The 21,080-nt window shown below is 62.6% G+C and overlaps 1 protein-coding gene across 1 annotated transcript in view; it reads left to right on the top strand.

The window, feature by feature from the left end:
- Positions 1-21,080, top strand: part of B4GALNT4 (beta-1,4-N-acetyl-galactosaminyltransferase 4) — a 29,585-nt gene that overhangs the window by 5,238 nt on the left and 3,267 nt on the right. Inside the window, exons 2-14 of the mRNA XM_064513251.1 lie at positions 7,904-8,016; positions 10,471-10,569; positions 11,441-11,536; positions 11,876-11,966; positions 12,343-12,443; positions 13,054-13,121; positions 13,484-13,562; positions 15,497-15,563; positions 17,377-17,520; positions 17,864-17,973; positions 18,374-18,474; positions 18,938-19,020; positions 19,714-21,004. Coding sequence (XP_064369321.1) covers positions 7,904-8,016; positions 10,471-10,569; positions 11,441-11,536; positions 11,876-11,966; positions 12,343-12,443; positions 13,054-13,121; positions 13,484-13,562; positions 15,497-15,563; positions 17,377-17,520; positions 17,864-17,973; positions 18,374-18,474; positions 18,938-19,020; positions 19,714-21,004 — 2,443 coding nt within the window. The remainder of the gene's footprint in view (positions 1-7,903; positions 8,017-10,470; positions 10,570-11,440; positions 11,537-11,875; positions 11,967-12,342; positions 12,444-13,053; positions 13,122-13,483; positions 13,563-15,496; positions 15,564-17,376; positions 17,521-17,863; positions 17,974-18,373; positions 18,475-18,937; positions 19,021-19,713; positions 21,005-21,080) is intronic.

Raw genomic sequence — 21,080 nt, 5'->3', positions numbered from 1 at the left:
CTCCGTTTGCACCTTTGGAGCTGGCGCAAAATGAAGCGAAGCTAGAGGTGGGGGGATATAGGCCAATATACGTAAAACGAGGTGCAAGCCGGGGGAGATTCGTGTGCCCTCGATGTGCAAGGGGAGGCAGGGTAATGAAGCGCTTGGAGGCATGCAAACGCTGGTGTTGCCTCTCTCGGCGGTCCGTGACACCCGCGTGCGTCCGTCGGCCTGACTGGTCTCAAATAGCAGCTCCGTCGCCAGCCCTGAGCGAACCAGCATTGATTTCCATTGCTCCAGCTGCGGGGAACGTCACGGAGTGGGTAAACAGCACAAAACCGATTGGTTCGGGGGGAGGGATGATTAAAAAAACCCCCCGCTCCTCTAGTTCCCTCCTCAAATCCCCTGTGCCTTGGGGCACTGCCGGCGCGGGGAGGAAGCCACCCCAGTGCTGCCCGGGGGCACGGGAAGGCTGCGGTCCAGCAGCGTGCAAGCGTGGTCTGCTGGAAACGGGGTGCCCACCGTGGACCCCGTGGTGCCCTCCAAGCAGCACTTGGCTCCTCTCCTTCCTCCCGCTACCGATTACAGAAACTAAGCCCTTTCCTGAGCCAAGCGTAGACGTAAGCGTCACCTAAGCGGGCGAGAGCGGCCGAAACGCCGCGCTGCGTGGGCAGGCAGGGTCGTCCGGGCGATTGCCCTCCCGCCGCTGCTGGCCTCGGCCCCGTCGCCTCTTCTGCGCTGTCCCCGCGCGGGAGATGCCCGCCAGCCCCCTTCGCGTCCGTCCCATCGCCTGCCGTCGCTTAGCCAGCTCGGCTGGAGCCCTTATTTGCTCGACGCGTCTATATGGCGCCTGTCACCCGTCTTGGCCGTGCCGGGCTGTCGGGCTGAGGCAGTGGGGTGCGGGAGACTGGAAACATCTCCCTGGCAGGCTCCGAAAAACCTCTGCCCAGCAGCGAAAGCTGTCGCGAGGACGGCTGGTGATTTTTCCGCCTCGGCACGAAGGAGGCTTGGTAGACCCGTGCCTTCGAAAGACCTCCAGCACCAGACCCGGCAGGGCCCTGCGCGCGCTCTTGCCGGGAGCAGAGGCACCGGGGACCGATGGCGTGACGCTGCCGAGGGAAAGGCGCTCGACCCGGGTTGCGTGCGGGATGCCGCGTGCGCCGGCGGGTACCTTCTCCGCGTGGATGCGCGGCGCCCGGCACGCTCTCCGTGTCTGCCGGCATCCCTGCGAGCGGCTCGCAGTGCCGTTTCCCGGAGGGCGGCGCATCTCGTGCTGAATTTTCGGAGCGGCGGAAGGGGTTTGCAATATTGACACTTAATGCCTAATTATAATTGCTTAACAGCCCATTAAGACGATTGGTGGCGGGGGGAAGCTCGTGCTTCCGTCTTGTCTGGCTGCTGACTCAGAGCCGGGGCCGGCGCTGGAGAGAGCCGAGCTGCCGGTGATTAAACCGGTGGGATGGCACCGATGTAAACACCAGCACCGCAGCGTGTCTGGGTCGAAATGTCGCCTCGCTTCGCGTTCGTGCTCCCTCCACGACGCTGCTGGCTGCTCCGGCGGGTGCCTGTGTCACGTCAGGGTGCCCCTAGTCCCTGGGGAGCTGCGGGGAGGGCCAAGCCGACCATCCGGAAAGCTTAAAAACACTCACAGCTTTTGGGGGCTGCGCTCAGCTCTGTGGTGTCCCGGGAGGCCAAGGCACGGGATGGAGGTGGCTGGTACCTGTCGGCTTGTGTCTCGTCTCCGCAGTGAGATCAGAGCGGGCCGTCACGGCGGGGCGTGTGGGATCCTCGCGGTGCGGGACCGGACCCCGCGGCCAGCCCAGGTGCCCAGCTGAGCTGCTCTGAGGGCTCTCTGGGGAGCTTGAGGGCCTCTTGGTTTCCTCTTTTAGGCTGGACACGGAGAGACAACCACCCCGCAGTGGTGCAAACGCTGATTCCGGGCTGAAGCGAGGGCTGAAAAGCAGGAGGAAGAGGCACCAGGGCTTGGCGTGGTCTCAGGTGACCAGGGGGATGTTGCAGTTTGTATTGCAGGAGAAACCAGGAGCTTCAGGAGCTCCCTCAAGGTAAACCGGGGTCCACTAAAGCAGCTGTGCTGGCTAGAGAGATGTTCGATGGTGCTCGTGTTCTCTCCTGCTCAGCCCCTTGCTGGTCTCTTCTGCCTTTGCAGCACCGGGGTTGCAAACTCGGCACAGCAGGGCAGGCTTTGGGGTGCTGCTCCTTCGCCTCGTCCTTGCTGCATGCTTGGGGACGTGGCGGGGGACGTGGCAAGGTGGCCAGCAAGGGACTGAGGACGAGGGTGTGAACGCAGTGAGGCTTAGCCGAGGCAGCAGGGATTGCCGGACTGATGGGAGCTGCTGGGCACAGGGGCTTGTCGGTGGGTCCGGAGGCAGCCTGGTGCCGTGCCGAGGAGGACGCTTGTTCACACCACCCCCCAAAAAGGGGGAACCCTCCTGGGGGCATCTCAGGGCTGTGATGGGTCGTGGCGTGGATCTGCTCATGTCTCCCTCGAGACGTTGCTGCCCAGCGCTGCGGTGTCTTAGCTCCGCGTGGTACCACGAGCTAGTCCCTGCTCCCCCTCGCTTTCCAGCGCGATGCTTCCCTCAAGATCAGGGTGCTTTTTTCCTTTTGTTGCTGATGTTGACATGTTGCGTGACTTTTTTTAGGGTTTGAGTTGTGCTTTTTTTCCCTGGGGAGGAAAGGGACGGATGAAATGGTTTGTCAGGGGAAGGATTTCATCATGGAAGTCTTGCAGCGTTTGCCAGAGACGCAGACAGACTCGGGCTAGCTGGACTCCCTCTGGAGAGGCACTACAGAGCTGGGAGAGCGTTGTCCCTGTCCCTTCCCACCTTCCTTTGGATTTGGAGAACACCAAGTGTCCAGAGAGGTTTGGAGATCCAAATTCAGACTTTGGGGCAGCTAGAGTTCATCTGCACTTAGAAGATGAGCCTCAAAATCTAAAGGAGGATGATTGCCGCGGGAGAGCCCACCTTTCCTCAGCCCCCGGCACCGCTCGTGGGCACGTGTTGCTGCCGCGTCCTCTTCAGGGGAAATGCCAAGTGACACAGCAGAGGGACAAACCAAGACACTGAGGGTCAGGACGGCCAGTCCAGCCCTCTCCAAGGTTTTGGGTATGCTGAATACCCCACGCCTGAGCTTATGCCCTTTCTGAGGGCTTCCAGCCCATCTCCCACGTTTGTCTGGTGGCCCAAAGATGTCCTGGAGGGGCTGACGGTGGTGCTCAGCGAAGCACAGCCAAGCAGGGGTTGGATGAAGGGGTGGCAAAGAGGAATTCATCCAGACCATCACGTTTTTCCAGCCTGCGAAGGACCTCCGTGATTCTGCCTGACTTTGAGCGCTGGAGCTGGCTGCTCCGGCAGGCTCCTTCCCCAAGGCAGAAGCGGGGAGCGAGCCCACGTTGCTGCGAGGTGCGTTTGGGGCTGAAGTTACCCCTCGGGGTGGACGGCCTGGGACAGGCGCCCGTCCTGCGTGTTCCTGCGGGGGTTGTGGTGCCACTTGGCGTTATCAACAGCTTCTGTTTACAGGGAGCGTCAGCCTGACTGTAGAGACCCAGGTTAAGGTGTAGGTCTGATCACACCGATACGGCTTCGTTCTGGCACCCCGTTCCAGCCCTGTCCCCGGACACGTCGAGGACAGCGGCGGACAGGCTCTTCTGGGTTTGGCTGCAAGCGGATCTCGCTTCCTTCGGCATCTCCCGTTCAGTGGGAATTTTGTTGCGGGAATTGGAAGCCAGAAGAGGCAGATGGCAACCTCCGGGGGGATTTCTCATCAGGAGCAGAGAGCTAAATCTGCCCGTCGCCGTCCTCGCCGCTCCGGTCACCGTGTGCGTGTCAGGGTAGCTGCCGCTGGGACGTGGGCTCTCGCGAGGAGCGGCGGTGATGCCTCCTCTGCCGGCCCTGTGCCGAGCAAACCCAGCGTTCCTGGGCTCGCGTCCGAGGCCATGGGGGAGCTTTACCTCCTGCAGCGTGGAGGCAACTGGGGAGACCGCTGAGGTCTCCCTTGACGTGTCCAAAAGAAGCTGGAGGCCCGGGAAAAAAGGCTTCCATGCACTCGTTGCTCCTTCCTTCTTCAGCCTTCCCAGCGTGGGTGCCGGCGAGGATGCCGGCAAGCCTCCGGCGATGCCGACTTCATGCTGCGGACGCCTCTTTCCCCGCGAGCCGCGCGGCTGGAGCAGAGGAGCTGTCACGGCCGGGGTGTAGATAGGGGTGTTTCACTTTCCCAAGGTCTTTCCGCTTCCCTAGCAGCCCCCGGGACGCGTAGCAGTGGGCTCAGCGAAGGGGTGACGCGGGGGGCAGAGGCTGGCCGAGGTCTCGAGCCCTCAAAGGAGAAATGACGCCTGGGAAGCCAAACCGCAGCTCCCAGGCGGCTCGGCGGTGGCATTCCCAAATTGCCATTTAAGCACGCTGTGTTTGCAGCACGCGATCTCGGGGCTCGGCTTCTGGCTTGACGTTTTGCTCCAATACCGTTATTTTCCAGTCCTCGCCCGTCGGAGCCAGCTCGCCTGGATCTCGAGCTGACGTCAGCCAGCAGGGCCTGGCGGGGGCCGGAGGCGAGCGGGGGGCTCCGGCTGAGCCCTGCAGCCCCCGAGGGCCTCTCGCAGCGCGGCAGCGGCGGTTCGCTCCGTTGGGAACCGCCGCGTGCTTTCTCCACCGGAGAGCAAGTCCTCTCCGGGCTCCTCATTACTGGCCTCCTTTGATTTCTCTTTTTTTTTTTCCTTCTGAATCGCTCCTCGCGTCTGCTCCGGAGGAAAAGCTCGGTGGGAAAGTGGCTATAAATAATACAGGGATTACGCGGCGGCTCCCGCCTGGCTGCTGCGCTTGGGGCCGGGGTGCCTCCTTGGTGCTCTTTGGGATCTCTTTTTGGGGAAGGGCTCGCGGGCCGTCCCCTGCAAGACCCCCCGGAGCCGTCCGCTAGCAAATGTGATTTTATGGCCTTTTGTTGGCCGGTTGCTGTTCGACCGCGCCGCTTTATTGCGCTAATTATGCTGTTAATTGCATTTATTGCGTGTCCGCCTCATTGTGGAGCATCCAGGACTCCCTGGGAGATCCCAGGTGAGCTGGCAGGAAGATGAGAGGAGCCGATTCCCTCCGAACGCCCCCGGCAGCCCCCTCCGCCAAGGCAAAGGGGCGAGCTGGAGTCTCTGCGCTCCTGCATGAAGTAGGAGAAATGGATCAGTCTCGAGCCCTGTGCAAAGTCTTCGTGTCGAGCCACCGGAGCTTGTCGGAGCCGCACATCCGTCGGCAGGGCCACGGCGCGAGTCGGGGAAGCCGCTCGGCTCGTCCCAGCCCCGATCCTTCGGCGGATCTGAGCTTCCCACATACGTACCCCGAGCGAAGCACCCGCGCCGATCCGGAGGAGGCGGACCAGGCGGCTCGGCTTGCCGGGCTGCGTCCGGATTTATCCCTGGGCGACGAGGCTCCGGATCCGCGGCGGGCGAGAGCGGAGCGAGCTTGCCACGAGCTCCCGTGCCCTGGAAGCTGATTAGGAGCAACTGGGAGAAGAGGGAGCGAGCGCAGCGGAGGGGGCATCGCTGAACGAGCCGGCGGGTTTGGCCAGGCTCCAGGAGCCGCGGGAGAAAGTCCAGCGCCGAAAGCCGCCTGAAGAAAGGGGCTGTGTTCGGGGCGAGCGAGCTGGGTGCCGCCGAGCAGAAGGGGAAGAAAAGGCGGCGCGGAGGCAGGGAATCGCTGCTTGAAAGCACCTCTGTGCACCGCGGCTCCCGGAGGAAGGGCTGCGGGACGGGATGGGGACAGGCGCTGAGAAGGGGTTTGTACGGCCGCGACAACGGAAAACCCGCCTCCCGGGGCCCGGCGAACCCGTGGGGGCTCCCGGTTTTCGGTCGTTTGCACTCAGGGCATCTAGTCTCGTCCCACGATGGGCTCCCGGCCCTAGCGGGGTGCCTGTGACTCGGGGAGGGCTTGCCTGATGCACCGGGGGTCCGGGAGAGGACCGGTGGCACGGACGGCTCTTCCACGGCTATTTTAGGGCCTGGGAGGTCAACGGTGCAAGGCACGGGAGGGAATCGGTGCCCCGTCCTTTCCCTGCCGAGGGCCTGGCCGAGGTGAGCAGAGCCACGGGAGGACGGAGCAGAATCCCTTAGTGGCTTTGGCTGGTCCTGGCCAAAATTTGGTGTTTGGGGAGAAGACGCAGCGGAGGAACCGCGGCTTGCCTCGTCCGGGGCGCTCGCGGAGGTACAGCCGTCCCTCGCCGAGCTCTCGTTGCCGGCTCGTGGGATGCTATCGGGAAGGACGTGCTGGTTTTTCCATACCCGCTTCCCAGGGTCACGGGCCTGAATGAGCCTCTTCTCCCGCGTTTGACTTTGCTTTTAAGCAACGTTTCTCCCTCCGGCTCGTCGAGGAGATCTTGTTGTAGCCAGCGGCAACTCCCGGTGCCAGGAGGCTGGACTGAAAAACCTCGAGGCTGTCGTGCTCTCCCGGGGCCTGACTTCTCCACGCTCAGGGTGAGCGGCAAAAGAGGATTTTTTTTCTTTTCTTTGCTCTTTGCTCTTCGCTGTTCCCCCCTTCCCTTCTCGCCTTCCCTGATCCGCTCCTCTCGCTGGAGCAGGCGAGCTTCGGAGCGGAGGGACTGCGTCTTTGGGGAGCGTTTTCCTTTCCCTCCGGCAAACCGATGTTCGTTGCCAGTTGGTCCTAGCTGCTGTTTTCTTTCCTTTCTTTATTCAAGGGGGGACATTTATTTCCAGTTCCCACACATAGCCACACTTATTAGCATTTGATTTTTTTTTTTTTGCTAATACTGTCCTTGACTTTCATACCCAATATTTGAATTGCAGAAGAATAAACACTGTCGCAGAAGCCTTTTTTTTTTCCCTACGGCTTTGCTGGCGCTTTTCCTCCTCCCGGGACGCGGTCACCTCTCCGAGCGAGCAGTTGCCTCCGCGCAGCTGCCATGCCTGCAGAGAGGAGCCAGGCTTTTGCTGCGGGCGTGCAGGTTTCATTCGATCGGTGTCACCGCCTCGGCATTACTTAAACGCCACCGCTCCGTGGGTTTTTAATTTAGATGCAAAACAGTGCAATTAACCCTGCCCTAATGGGTTCCTGGCGGCAGCTCTGCCGCGGGGCCAGGTTTTGGCTGAGGACACAGGGAAGCAGCAGGGACGGGGGCTCGCGCGAGCCCGTGGCCGGTGCATCTCTTGCGGCGGGAGAGGAGCATCCCGGGGGATACAGGCACTTGCCTTCCCCCCCGGGAGACCTGAGTGGATGCCGAATGCCACGGTCCCAGCCCGGGTGGCTGCTGCAAAAAATGAGGCGAGGGGAAAAGCCAGGGCTGCTGCTTTCGCGTGAAACCCACCTCCGAAGGTGGAAGGGCCGCGAGGGACTTGCAACCACGTTCTCTCCTCCCGTGCTGCGGCTTCAGCTCGTGCCTCCCTCCATTTTATCCGTTTGTGTGGGGTTTTGTGTTTGTTTGTTTGTTTTTCCCCAGTGGGGAGGATGGAGAAGAAAAGAGGGGGAGGATGGATAGTAAACTGGAGAAAAAAAAAAAAAACCTTTCAATAGGCAAAATGCAGCAAGTGATGGGGCAGGGGATTTCTAGCGTAAAAACGATATTGCAGGGTTTTTTTTTTTTTTTCCCCTTCTGGAAAACATGATCGCCGCCTCCGGCTGTGGGAGGCTGCGATGCCCGACGAGAGCAGCTGGGATGGGGGCGCGGGAAGCTCCGCGTGGGAGCGAGCGGCGCTCCAGCCGGAGGGAGACGGGCGGCCGCGGCAAGGCGGGGAGCTGCCGGGGGCCGGCCAAAGGGGATTCGCGGGACGCGGCCGCCCCTAAAAACGCGTGTCTGAGCTCGTGTCGAGGGGGGGACGACGGGGTCCGCGCTGGTCCCCCGCGCGCCGTCTCCGAGGCTGGCCGGGAGCGGGCCGCGGTCTCACTCCTTTCTCCGTTCCCGTCCCCAGATGGCGAGCGGCTGGGAGAGGCGACGGATCCCGGCCGGCGGCCGCCCGCCGCCCCGGCGTCGGCGCGGCAGAGGAAGGCCGAGGACTCCAGCGAGAGCCGCGAGGAGGAGCAGGTGCTGATCGGAGACTCGTAGGGCGACGGAGGTGGGAGGGGACTTGCCGAGGTCTCCGCTCGACCCCCCCAGCCCGCCAGGTGCCTGCTCTCATCCTGCCCAAAGAGGTGCTGGGGCAGAGCAGCCTGCTCCCGGTCCCAGCAGATCGGGGCAGAAGCAGCTCGTCCAGCCCCCCGATCCCTCTTTCTGCTGTCTCTCTGCCCCCCTCTTGCCGCAGGGCATCCCCTGCGTTTCTTCTCCCTGGATGATTTCCTTTGCGTGCTGTCTTTTTGTCACTGCCCAAGGGACAGCGACCTGTCCTCGTCCCTCGCCGCAGAGGGACAGCGAGGCTCCTCTCCCCTGCAGTCCCGGCGGGAGAGCTGTGTTTCCAGAGCACAGGCCTGCACCCGGAGCTGGCTTCAGGCTCGGCAGCAGTTAGGCGGTGAGAAATAAGGCCGTGGAAGAGGCTGGCTGCGTCTGGCCTGCTGGCAGGCGGCAATCGAGAGCCCTCGCTGGGGCTGGAGGAGAAGAGGACTGCTGCTCCGCTCTCTCCTTGTCCTCAAAAAGGCTCTGTACAAAGGAGGAAAACGAGGACGTCGGTCACGCGCCCCAGTGCGGCTGCAAAGCGGATCCAGGGATGCTTTTCCCGAGCTCCCCTCTCCTGCCAGCGCTGCTCCGGCGTGGGTGAGATGACTGTCTCGCTCCGGCACTGAGGCTGCCCTCGTCCCTGCAGCGCATTGCCGTCCGGGTGGGCCTTTCCCAGCATCTCCTCTTCCCGGGCTGTGGTCCTGTGAGTGCATGATCCATCCAGGAGCCCGGAGAAAGCGTGGGCATGTTTTTGTGTCCGTGCTGGAAGAAGACAGAGGGGGACGTCGGAAAGGACATTCCCTCCGTGCCGTCCGCGCTCCGGGTACCCGGGCGCTGGTGCCGTATCTCCAGGCCGCTCTGTAATTACCGCTCGGCTTTTCCAGGTCAGAGAAGGAATCCTTCCTCCGAGCAATCGCAGCACAGCTACGCCGCCTCTCTAATAACGTCTTCCAAGGGCATCGTTCCCCTCCTCCGGGACTTTAATGAGTTGGTTTAGGCAGAGTTTGCTAATTATTTCCCCAGTGCTGCGCATCCTAATGGGCCTGGCTTTGCCGACGCTGCTTTTCTCCTTCCTCGGCAAAGTGGCCGCGTGGAGGAGAAGGGGCTCATCCTGCCTGGCTCGTGGTGTCCGGCTCCTCCTTGCCGCTCGGCAAGGCGGCCGAAGGGGAACGCTCGCCTAGTCCCACTAAATTACGAGCCACGAGCAATCGGATTAACCTAATCCCCTTACAGGGAAGAGGGGCTGTGCTGCTCCCTCAGCCTGCGTCTGCCGAGCAGCTTAACCCGACGGCGGGGATGTGCCTTGCTTGAAGTCACCGCTTTTCCGATTTCTCTGCTGTCCCGTCCGCTTCCAGCTCGGGGAACAAGGATTTTGGAAGCTGGAGGTTTTGAAGCTGGTTTGGTGTCATCTGGGTGTCTCCCTCTTCCCCCCTGTTTCCTTCCCCCCCCCCCCCCAGGTAGAGTCTCTGGTGTGCGATAGTCAGGTTGAGTTCGCATTGCAACTCTTCGCTAATTTGGATCTCTCTCGCCTTGTTGGAGCAGGCTGTCACCAGAAATCTTGTAGGGATTGGATGTTTTTGAGATATTTGTCCATCAGTCGGTTCCAGATAAAACCCAGCGGCAAGCGCGCGAGTCGGTGGCAGGCGGCCGTAAGAGATCGCATCATCGCCCGAGCTTCCGTCCTTTGGGAGACGGAGCCCAAAATATTTTGTTTTCAGAAGCCTATGGAAAAAGACAGGCATTTCAGAGGAACAGAAAGCGTTCTGTTTTCAGCGGAGGAAGGGAAACAAGTTTGGCTGGAACATTTTGAAACCCTACTCCCCGGGACGCCTTGCCAATATTTCTCTGCCTCCTCCTGGCTTGTGCCCGGGTGCCCTGCTTTTCCTCGCAGGTAGCGCCGCGAGCTTTTGCCTTGGTTCAGAAATGCCTTTCCACCTCCCTTTGCAGGGCTGGGGCGAGCGATGTGCAGCACCTTGCACCGTGGGACCCTCATATGGGCCCTGGGAGATGCCGTGGGGCTCTGGGAGAGCGTGGAGGCACTAGGAGCTCGCTGCCGAGGGCAGTGTGTGCTGGTGGGTCTTGTGCCAGCTGCAGCGGCATCGCAAATGAGATGTTTAGGGGGAGAGAAGCCTCCTGCAAGCACGTCTGCTTGGCAGACCGCTTCCCCCAAGGCTCCGGTTCCCTCCTTGGATTCATCCCAGGGCAGGATTTCTCTCCCCGTCTGCCAGGCAGCAGCAGGGAAACATCTCCCCGGCCCCGTGGGTTAAAGCAGAGCAGTGGCCATCGCTTCCCATCGGGAGAAGGGAAGGGGTTGTGCCACGTGCCGGTCCTGGATGCGCTGGCCCCCATCCCTCTGTTTCTCATCTCCCTTCCCGCTTCCTCGGGCAGGACTCGGATGGCTGGTTTTCCAGAGGCCGATGGTCCGACCGAGCCGCCAGGCATCCCAAACTCAACCTGACCAAGCAGGCGTTGCCCTGGAACGAGGAGGTGAGCCGGCGAGGGGGCCGTCGGTGCGGGGAGCAGCGAGGGGTCGGAGGCGGTGACGATGGTCCTCTCGGCCCAGGCCGGGCTGCTGGTGGGAGCAAGCCAGCGGGGACGTTCCCTGCGTCGTGGTCCGCTGGCTGAGCCCAGGCAGGCGGCGAGACGTGCACCGCCGCAACGCCGGTGCTGAGGGACGCGGGAGCATCCCGTGGTCCCCCGCTCCGAGCCAGGCACCGGGGCTGGCTGCGCCGGCTGGGCACGAGCAGGGCGAGACATCAATAACGTGGCCGTGTGTTAACGGGAGCGGGGGACCTTCGCTCAGCAGCGTCAGCCCTCCTCAGGCAGCCCGTAAATTAGGCAGCTGGGCCGCTCGCCAGGGGCGGCTCGCGATGGCGGGGACCGGCCTTGCGGTCCTCTGGGGCTGAGCCGGCATCCGCGGGAGAGCTGGCGGTGGGGGGAGAGGGGCTGGCGTGGGGGAGGCCCTCTCCTGGGGCAGCGGGGCAGGGAGGCTTTTCTGTTTCAGCCTTTCTCCCACCCGAAAGCCAGGGCTGGTTTTGTATCCCACCAGCTTTGCAGTAAAGCTCTGCCTTGAAAGCTGAGCCGTGTTTTGCATCTGCCACCCGCCGGGTTTCCCATCCAAAACGTGGGGCAGGAGCTAAGAGCTGGTGTCCCTCGCCGCATCCCTTTTCCCGACCTCCTCCTGGCTTAAAACGCTGCTCGGTAGCTGCCAGGCTGCAGCGTCTCCGAGTCGGCCAGGAGGTCCTGGCAAACCCGCTGCCCTCAGACCCCCGTAGGGCTTTTGCTGACGTGTTTTGGCTCTTTGGGAGCCGAGGGAGGGCCCGTCTCCATCGCTCGCTGCCGTGCTCTCGTCCCGCAGTACAAAGGGAAGGCAAACCTGCACGTCTTTGAAGACTGGTGCGGAGGGGCGGTGCGGCACCTGCGGAAGAACCTGCATTTTCCGCTCTTTCCCCACGTGAGTGCAGCACGCCGTGGCGGTGGGTTGGAGGGGGGGCCTGCTCCTCCCTTCTCCTCCCTGGGAGCTGCTTGATCTTGCCTGGCCTTGAGCTCGGTGCCCACTCGAGACCTTTGCCTGCGGGCTTTCGGATTCGTTTCGGGGCGGGTAATCGCATCGGAGCCAGCCAGGCTCCCAAGCGGGGCGGGAGGAGAACAGCGGGTGGTGATGGGACCCCTGCGTCCCCTCTGGTGCCGGGGCACAGGACCGCGGGAAGATGAGACGGAGGCGGGCTGGGCGATGTTGCTGCCGGGCCTGAGCCTGGGTGGGAGCTGTTCCTGCTTTCACCCCCCTCCCCAGACCCGCACCACGGTGAAAAAGCTGGCCGTGTCGCCCAAGTGGAAGAACTACGGGCTGCGGATTTTTGGCTACATCCACCCCTTCAAGGATGGTGAGTGAGTGAGCTCTGCCGTGTCAAAGGCTGCCTCCTTCCCCCTTCTGGGGCCGTGCAAGGGCAAAAGGGCTATTAGAGAAGTGGAGAGCCCCTTGCGGCACCTAATACCCCGCCTCCCGGGTGGGAAAGTCTTCCTGGAGCAAAGATCCTTTTCCTTGGATGGTTCGAATAGAGAAGAAGCCCCAGCCCCATGCAGGACAGAGCCCAGGCTTGGGGCAACCTGTTGCCTCTGTCCATCCGTCCCCGCTGTTTCCCCAGATCACAAGGAGACACCGTCCCCTTCAGACACCCAGCCCAGGCCAACAGGGTTGCTTTATCCCTGCATGGTTGCTTTATCCCTGCATGGTGACCTTCTCTTCCGCTTTCTCCCCAGGGGACTTCCAGTTTTCTGTGGCGTCCGACGACAATTCGGAGTTCTGGCTCAGCTCCGATGAGAGTCCGTCCAACTCCCGGCTGGCTGCGTTTGTGGGCAAGGTAGGGATCTTCACTCCTCGGTTCTTCTGTGTCCGCTGTGTTTCCCCATGCCGGGGATGCTCGAGCTGCCGCAAAGGGATCCCTTTGCTCCTCGCAAGCCGGTAACGGCGTCTGGGGGTGGAGGGAAGGCTGCGTTCTCCTAGATGCTGGCGTGGCTTGTGGGGGTCCCTAGCTCTCAGTTCCAGGTGTCTCCAACCCGTGGACCCTCCTTAGGCACCACAAAATCTCCTGTCTGAGTCCCTCTGCTGCAGCACCTCTGCGTGCGCAGGGATCCTGTGTGACTTCCCCAGAGGCAGCTCTCCTATTTCTTTGCTCCCCTGGGAAATGTCAGGACATCTCAGCATCTCCAGGCCCTCACCTCTGCCTCTGGCCAGACTCAGTTTGAGTTGTGATGACCATCTCCTTGATTGTGTCCCAAGTGTAGCTACCGAAGACCAGCACGTGCCCCAGGAGCGGAGTTTTAATATTTTCGCCTGGATTTTCTCGGCATTAACTCCCAGGGTTGGAAATCCTGTGATCCGCATTCACACCCGTGCACTTTTGGGATCTTGCTGTTCTTGGCCCGTGACCCCGCGACGCGCTCTCACACGCTCGTTCTTCCTCCCCGCAGCTGGGCACCGAGTGGACAGCCCCGGGGGAGTTTACCAAGTTCAGCTCCCAGGTCTCCAAGCCTCTACGGTGAGTGTGTCCCTGCTGCCAGGCCGTGGGCCAACGCCGGCCCCTCCCCGTGCCGGACTCGGTGAGCACCGCGCAGGGCTCGTCCCCGGCTGCTCGCTGACCTGCTAGCGCCTGGCCCCTGTCCCAAAGCTGCCACGGGGCTGGCTGGGGGCTGCTGGGACAGCAGAGCGGGGGGTCACACGCCTGCGGGAACCTCCCTTTCTCCCTGCCCCAGGAAGTTTTAGCCGCACGTTGGCAAAGCAGAGACGGCTTCCAGAGGTGGCTCCTCTGGTGCTGAGGGCCCAGGAGCTCCCCGTCACCCCAGCTGCAGTAGCAGTAGGTTCAGCTCTATTTTCTAACCAGCCTCTTCCCCTCTTCTGCAGCCTCATGTCCTCCAGACGCTACTACTTTGAGCTGCTCCACAAACAAGATGACCGAGGTTCGGACCACGTGGAAGTTGGCGTGAGTAAATGCCCACCACGCTCCTCTCAGGCTAATTTCGTCACGCTTTCCAAGCCAAGGCCAGGGCCTTTCCTGATGTGTATTAAAATGCTTTATCCTGGAGCACAGCCCAGTCTACAGAGGGGACGAGCCAGCGTTGCTCAGATGGAGGCTCTTCCCCGCCCCGGGCTCCATCAGCAAAGTGGCTGTTCCTGCCCAGGACACCTGGCACGGGCTGCTTTTCTCCCTGCTCCTCTGATCCTTTCATGCCGATGGCCTTCCAGGAGCTAAAGTCCCTGTCATGCCTCCTTAGTGCTCCTGCCAGGCCGATGCACCTCCCATAACGGACGCTAACGGAGCGTCCCCAGGAGAGGTCCCGCTCCGGGCTTCAGCGGCGGATCGGACACCTGGGTCAGTCCCATCCCCTCTCTTTTCCCCTGAGCACCTCCGCAGAGGAGAGGAGGGCTGGCGGAGGAGGAAGGTCCCCCGCACGCTCCTTCACAGCTCCTCAGAGGAGCCCAGAGCTGCAGGGCAGACAGGCCGGTCCCAGCCAGGACGCTGTCCGTGTGTGTCACCGCCCCGAGCTGTCATCCCACCTCCTCCTTGCCAGCTTGTGTTGCAGATCCAGCGCTGGGAGAGACGGGCGAGAAGTGGAGTGGCTCCCTTTTTTCTCCTTCCACCTTTGAAATATCAGGAGTGTCAAATCTGAACTTGTCTGTCTTGGCTGCACAACCCTGGCAAGGCCTGGAGCGTATGTCTTGGGAGCTGAGGCTTTCTCTGGGAGGGGAAGATGTTGGCTCTTGAGCAAAGGCTTCCTTTCTCCCAAGCAGTCATTAATCACCGGAGTCAAACTTGCGCCAGCAAAGCATCAGAGAGGCAGACAACACCCCTTCCTGGCCTTTCTCCTCCCCATCGCTCATCTTGGCCCTCCAAGGGCTCCATCTCGGAGCATCCGGCACAGATTAAGATCTGAATTTCTAATGTGAAAAACAAACAGATGGGGAGACGTTTTTTCGCTGGAGGGAGGGAAGCCTTTCAGATGTTCTCAGAGAAACAAATAAACAAACAAAAAAAGGACCCTAACGCATCTTTCCCGGTGGGTGTTTAAGGGCTTGTCTGGACAAAGGCTCGCGTCCATCTCAAGGCATAGCTTTTAAAACGTCTGGAGTCAAATCAGTGCAGACAGCTATGAAGACCCGCCTGAGTCAAAGCAAACTCGTTTGTACAGCGGCGGAAGAGAGATGCGGGAAGAGGATGCCCTAGGGCTCAGCGAAAGACAGGCTTTGGACGGGGTTCCTGGCCACTGGTGGTACTGAGATGTCCCCCTTGTCAGGAAAAGACCCCCCAGCTTTCCCACCTCTTCGGCTCCGCCGTTTTAGCAGGGCTGACGTCCGATCTGCCCCGTGCAGTGACGTCCCTGGGAGGAGCGTGCTGTGCCTGGGCACCTCGGCAGGGCTCGGGCAGCCGGCTGGAGGTGGGCTTTCCTGGCTGGGACAGTCTCGGATGCCTTTTCCCTCTTAGGTCAGATCTCTCTTGTCGCCTAAAGACTCAGGTCGTTGTAAATCATCTCAGCAGAGCTCTGGTCCTCTCGCCGTGGCTTCTGCAGCACAGTGGTGAAATATCAGCCCTTACAGAGGCTGTAAAGAGGCTCCTTTCAGCCCCTCTGCCAAATGCAAAGCAGCCAGGCAGGGCTCCTTCTCCCCTGCCTCCCCTCTCCAGCTGCAAAGCGAACAAGCCCGTGTGCTAATCCCAAATCGCTCTGCGTTACGGCAAGAGTTGGGATGGGTCAGATTATCCCTGTCGTTCCTGCAGAGTCAGGGCTGGGGAAAGCGTAGGGCCTAGGGGTAAGTTACCGGGAGCTGAGGATGGATGAGGACCTGGCCTGGGGTGCCTGAGGCTGGGCAGCCGGGTCCTGAAGCCCTGGCACTGATTTTTCCTCTCTCCTTCTCTTCTAGTGGCGAGTTTTCCTCCCCAGCTTGAAGTTCGAAGTGATCGACTCCTCCTACATTTCCCTTTACACAGGTAAGGGCCACCGGTGCGCCTCGGCTTTCTGCGCACGCCTTTGCGCGCGGCCGGGGCAGGCAAGCACCACGCTTTGCCCTGAGATGCAGCCGGGCAGCTCACGGGGCAGAGACAGCACGAGAGCCTGGGAAGGAAGCCAAAGCCCTGGGGAGAATTGGGCCCATCTCGGCATCCGGAACCGGCCGGCGTTTCTGCTGCGCATCGGGAAAGAGGCAGGAGGCTGCAGCGGGTAGGGGCGATGCTGGCGGCGCGCCGTGGCCTTCCCAGGACTGGGATGCGGAGGCGACGCGCGGAAACGCGGCTCCCTCGGCCGCTCCAGCCTCCTCCCTGCTGCTGAGACTACGGAGCTGCTCCTCAACGAGCTCCTCGGCTCCTTGCCCCGGCCCTGAGTTATGAGGAGCTGTCGTGTAAGTGGGGATGGATGGTGCGGGGTTTAATTAAATCTATAGATCTTCTGCTTCCTGCCCCTTTCCTGGCCTGGCAGCAAGAAACCATTTGATAGATGGGTGCTTCCCCGGTGCTCAATACGCTTGAGGACTGGTCATTAAACGTGCCCCGAGAGGTGTCGATAAGGCAGCGGGGGACGTGCAACATGCAGGAATCAATGGGCAGAAGAGGGATGGAGGCTGCCATGGAAGGGACTGAGGTATCGATGCGGGTGCCCGAGAGATGGATGAGGCACAGATATATTTCCCTCGATTGCTATCCATCAGCGCCGGCTCCCTTCTGCTTCCTGGCTCCCTCGGATGCCACTAGCGTCCCGGGGAGAAGCGAAGTCACTCGTGGGGAGTCCGTCCCCAGGGCATGGGGGATGATCGCCTCTGAGCTGGGTGTCCCCCATCTCCCCGGGCTCCAGCACCCAGGAGTTCCCTGCCGCCGTTGTGCAGAAGCGTTTGGGGCTCGGGAAGGGGTCCTGCTCCCATCAGGACCTGCTTGTTTCCCTGCAGCTCTGCAGCACGCAGGGCTGTGAAACCTTCCCGGAAAGGGAGCAGGGTGCAGCTGGGTGCTTGGGGCAGGCAGCTCGGAGCGAGGTCGAGCTGACCGGAGCGGGGTGACCTCCCTGCTCCTGTTCCGGCCTTGCTGGGAAGCGGAGGTGCCGGGAGTTAGGCTGTTAATGGAGGGGAGGGCTCTGGGTGCTGGTTAATAACGAAGAACACGTTGCCACCCCACTCCCTGAATAGAAAGGGAGGAAACGAGCTCTTGTATTTACCTGCACCTCTCTGGGGAAGAGGATTCAAAGCTTAGAGGCGTCCTTGGAAGTTGAAGCCGCCGAGCGTTTCCATGTGGCGAACGATGCTGTAATCGGAGCTGGGGCTGCCCGGCTCAGATCAGTTGTACCCTTTCCCTATCGCGGTCATTAGTTGATGGCGGTAATTACTAGGTTGATTAGTCACAGGGTCTGCAAGCATGCGAGAGGGCTGCCGGAGCTGGATTTGTCCTTGTGCGGTCTCAGCAGCTCCACTGATGCCCCCGAGAGCTGGGGCGTGAGGGTCGCGAGACAGGCCAGGACTGCCCCTTCCCCATCTTGCAGGTTTGAAGGGGTTGGAAGGGCTGCCTTGGAGGATGCTCCCGGTTTTCCAGGGCGGCCAGGACGCCTTCCTTAGGCTGGCTCGCCCCAGGGCTCGGATGCAGCCGGCGAAAGCCCCATCTCCGGGCTGAACCTCGGCATGGCCTGGGCGATGGGGGCACAGCAGGACGGGGGGGCTCGTGCCATCGGATGGGCGCAGGGCCACGGGACGCCCTGGCAGGCGAAGGCGATAGCGCTCTGAGACAGGAGCCCCGTGGGTTCAGCCCCTGTCCTCACCTCCCGCAGACGAATCGTCCCTGAAGATGAACCACGTGGAGCACATCCCGCAGTCGCTGGCCAGCCACAGCGGTAGCTACCTCTGGGAGGCACAGCGAGACGAGCACGGGGCCGACATGCTGAAGCCTGACCCCAGGGACACCTTCTTCCTCAGTAAGTGGGGCTGGAGCATCCTCAGGCCGAGACCGGGCCCTAGCACACTACTCCTGACTGTCTAGGGCAGGAACAAGGCAGGACCTGGCTGATGCAGCGTCCCTCGCTGGGGTAAAGAAGTTAGTTGTGCTGGCCGGGCCCGCAGTGCGGGGACAGCCGAGGGATGCTGGGGACAAGCGTCTCTCTGGGTTGGCCAAAGCGGGGCGATTTGGGATGGTTTGAGCTATAGGATGGTTTGAGCTATAAAATCTAAGGCAAGCGGGGCTGTCGGGATGTAAGAGCGCAGGCTGGGCCGGGGGGCTGCGCGCAGGGCTGGGGCTGAGCCGCGGCTGCCTCCCCTCAGCCCCGGCGATAGAGGCCTCCCGAGTGGAGAACGTGCTGGTGCCCTGTGCCTACAGCCCCACCTACGTGGTGAAGGACTTCCCCATCGCCCGCTACCAGGGCCTCCAGTTTGTAAGTGTCTCCCCGCGGCGGCCGGGAGGGGAACGGGGTCACGGTCCCCCCCGCCCCGAGACGCGTCCTGCCCTGTCCCGCCTGCCTCTGCCGTCGCCAGCCGTTTCTCTGCTCCCCTGATCTTGCAGAGGTGTTAACACCCAGGGGAAGATGTCCCTCACTGGAGGGTCAGGCTGAATTTCCCCCTCTTGACCCAAAGGGGTGCGGGTCCAAAGCCCCCTCGGCGCGTCTCCGATTCTGGGATGGACCCAGCTGGCGTTGGACAGAGGGGCTGGGGGACCTCACTGCCGGGGGGACTGCACTGGCAGCCTCGGCGCTCCTCTTCCTCGGAGCGAGCCTGGCCGCTCGGCGTTGCCGCTCTGCACTGGGGTGACCAGCGTCGTGGTCACCCCCTGCCCAGGTCTACCTCTCGTTCGTGTACCCCAACGACTTCACTCGCCTCACTCACATGGAGACGGAGAACAAGTGCTTCTACCGGGAGTCTCCCCTCTACCTGGAGAAGTAAGTGCGGGGGGGCCGGTGTTCGGCGGTGGTACGTGGAGGGGGAGAGGCCAGCCCTTGCCGAAGGGCCGCGGTCAGCCCTTTGCTCTGAGCACCCCGGAAAATCAGCTGCGATGGGATGTGTCCTCAGCCTGGTGGCCCCAAACTTCATCCAGCAGTGAAGGGACATCTCCATCGGCCAGTGAAGGGTCACCTCCAAGCTGGCCCGTGCCCAGGGCTTGGGGCAGGCAGCAGCTCGAGGGCTGGCAGCGCTCCTGGGAATCCCAGCTCCGTTCCCAGCGCGTCGGAGCCGGCAGAGCCGGGCCGGGCCGAGCCGAGCGCCTGGGCTGGGTGTTCCCCGGGGCCGTGCGCACTTGCCCGCGTGTCCGCGTGCAACACACACCCGTGCGTCTGCGAGCACGTGCGCTTGCGGCTGCACCCCTCCCTTATCTCTGGGAGCTTATCTCTTGCTTCCCTCACCCAGATTCGGTTTTTATAAGTACATGAAGATGGATGAGGAGGAGGAGGATCCACGCCAGCGAGCGTTTCTCTTCCTCGGCCCAGACAGTGAGTCACGGCTGCCTGCCGGCAGGCGCGGGCAGCTTTCGGGCATCTCTCAGCAGCTTGGCGGGGGGCGGAGGTCCCGGCGTCCTCGCCCGCCAGCTCATCCGCTCGGAGACGCGGCGACGTGCCGGGGCTGGAGCGCAGCGCGCGGAGGGGCGGCTGGGGGCTCTGGGCTCTGCCTGGGGCAGGGCTTGGCGGTCACGCTTACCGCTTGGCTCAGCCACCCAGCACTGCAGGACGCTGGTATTAGCAGACTTGCCGGGCTGCAGCGTTGGCCCCGGTCTCTCCGAGCGGCGGCAGCAGGCTACGATGGCCTGGGGCAGAGCTCAGAGACGTCCGTGCGGACGGGCGGCTCGTGGAGGCCGGCAGCAGCCGCCGGGGAGTTCAGAGCCTGCCTCTGCTGTCGGTTCGCAGCTTGGCAAGGCCGTCTCCCAGGCAGCCTAGATTTGTTCCCAGGTTTTAATAGCCAAGGCTGGAAGGGCTTAACAGAGCCTCTAGCAGTGATCCAGCACCTGGGGAGCAGCAGGCAGATCCTGCCGCCTTTGAGCCCCCCTCACCCGGGGCAGCTTGCAGGTTCATCTCCCTGGGGAGGCACGGGCCGGCTTTGCCCGCTTGTCCTGGGCCAGCGCGCTGCAGAGGTGTCCGTGCTGAGCAGCCGGGACCCCTGACGGATCCATCTCTGGCTTTGCTTCCTAGGTTTCCTGGAGGAAGAGGAAGAGGAGGAGGAAGGAGCGGACAGCCCTGAGCCCACGGACCCACCCCCCGCAACTAAGGAAAGGAGCCTCGGGCTGGTGCCCGGAGCCAAAAGGAAAGAGATCCTGCCGGCCACGGGGGATTACGGAGACGACCTGGACTACTACGGCTTCCGCCGCAAGCAGGGCCGGGCCCGGGACGAGGCGAGCCCCGCCGCGCGGCCGGGAAGGTGGAGCACGGCCCGCCAGGCCAGCGCCAGCCCAACGGCGGCCGCCTCCGCGGGCCTCCGCGGCTACGAGGCCACGGGCCCCGTGCGGGAGCAGCTCCCCGGGCGGATGCTCAGGTGGTTGCCCGAGGATCCCGGTGAGGGCGACGAGGATGACCTGGGGCTGTTGTCGTCCTCGAAGCGTGCCGGCGCCCTGGGCCTCCAGCCCCACCTCTCTGTCCCCATCTTCGGTGGCAGAGCCAAAGCGCCAGCCCCCACCAAGCCGGCAGCACCCAAACAGGACAGAAGGCCCAAGAAACCCCAGGAGAAGGTGTACGTGACCAGGCTGCAGCCGGGGAAGCGCAAGGCCCCGGCTCAGGAACCCGCCTTCCCCGGCATCTTCCTTTATCCGAAACCCCTGCGGAAAGTGCATCTTCGCTCCAGGACCCCTCAGAGGCATCCTGTCCCCTCCAGCAAGCTCCGCACCGTCCCTGGCCGCCGGCTCCCCTGGCTCCTGGGCAACATCTCCAAGGAGAAGGGTGCTGCCAAGCGGAAGAGCGCCAGGCCGGGGGGCAAACGGTGGGAACGGCTGTACAAGCGGGAGGAGCTGAGGAGCGAGCGGCGGGCGCTGCCCAGCCTCCTCGCCCCGGGAGCCGACGGGCTCTTCAGCAGGGAGGCCCGTGAGGACGCTACAACCAGCCCGGGCAGGACGACGGCCACCACTGATTACAACTCCTCAGAGGCAGCCCTGTCGGATGGGACACGGGTGACGTCCTTTCTGAAGATGTCGGAAATGACGGCGTCCCGGCAGGAGGGAGGAGAGGCCCCAGGGAAGGGCCAGGAGGAAGAGGAGGAGGAGGAGGAGGTGTCGGACTACAGTTACGAGAACGCGGAGCTGCAGCAGAGCTGGCTGGAGGACTCCATCAACTGGCAGAGGACGTTCAGCGTCAGCTCGGTGGACTTCGAGCTCCTGCGCTCCGACTGGAACGACCTGCGCTGCAACGTGTCCGGCAACCTGCAGCTGAGCGAGAGCGAGGTCGTTGACGTGGTGGCACAGTACATGGAGAAGCTCAACGAGAAGAACGGCGGGTAGGAAGGAAGCGGGTGGGAGGTGGGGGGACGTGTTTTCACCCCACTCAAGGCCGGGGGAACGGGACGGTGGGTT

Source organism: Dromaius novaehollandiae, chromosome 5 (genome assembly GCF_036370855.1).
Source record: "Dromaius novaehollandiae isolate bDroNov1 chromosome 5, bDroNov1.hap1, whole genome shotgun sequence".
Classification (NCBI taxonomy): Eukaryota; Metazoa; Chordata; class Aves; order Casuariiformes; family Dromaiidae; genus Dromaius; species Dromaius novaehollandiae.
The sequence above is the reverse complement of the archived record's forward strand: the minus strand, read 5'-3'. Positions and strand labels throughout refer to the sequence as shown.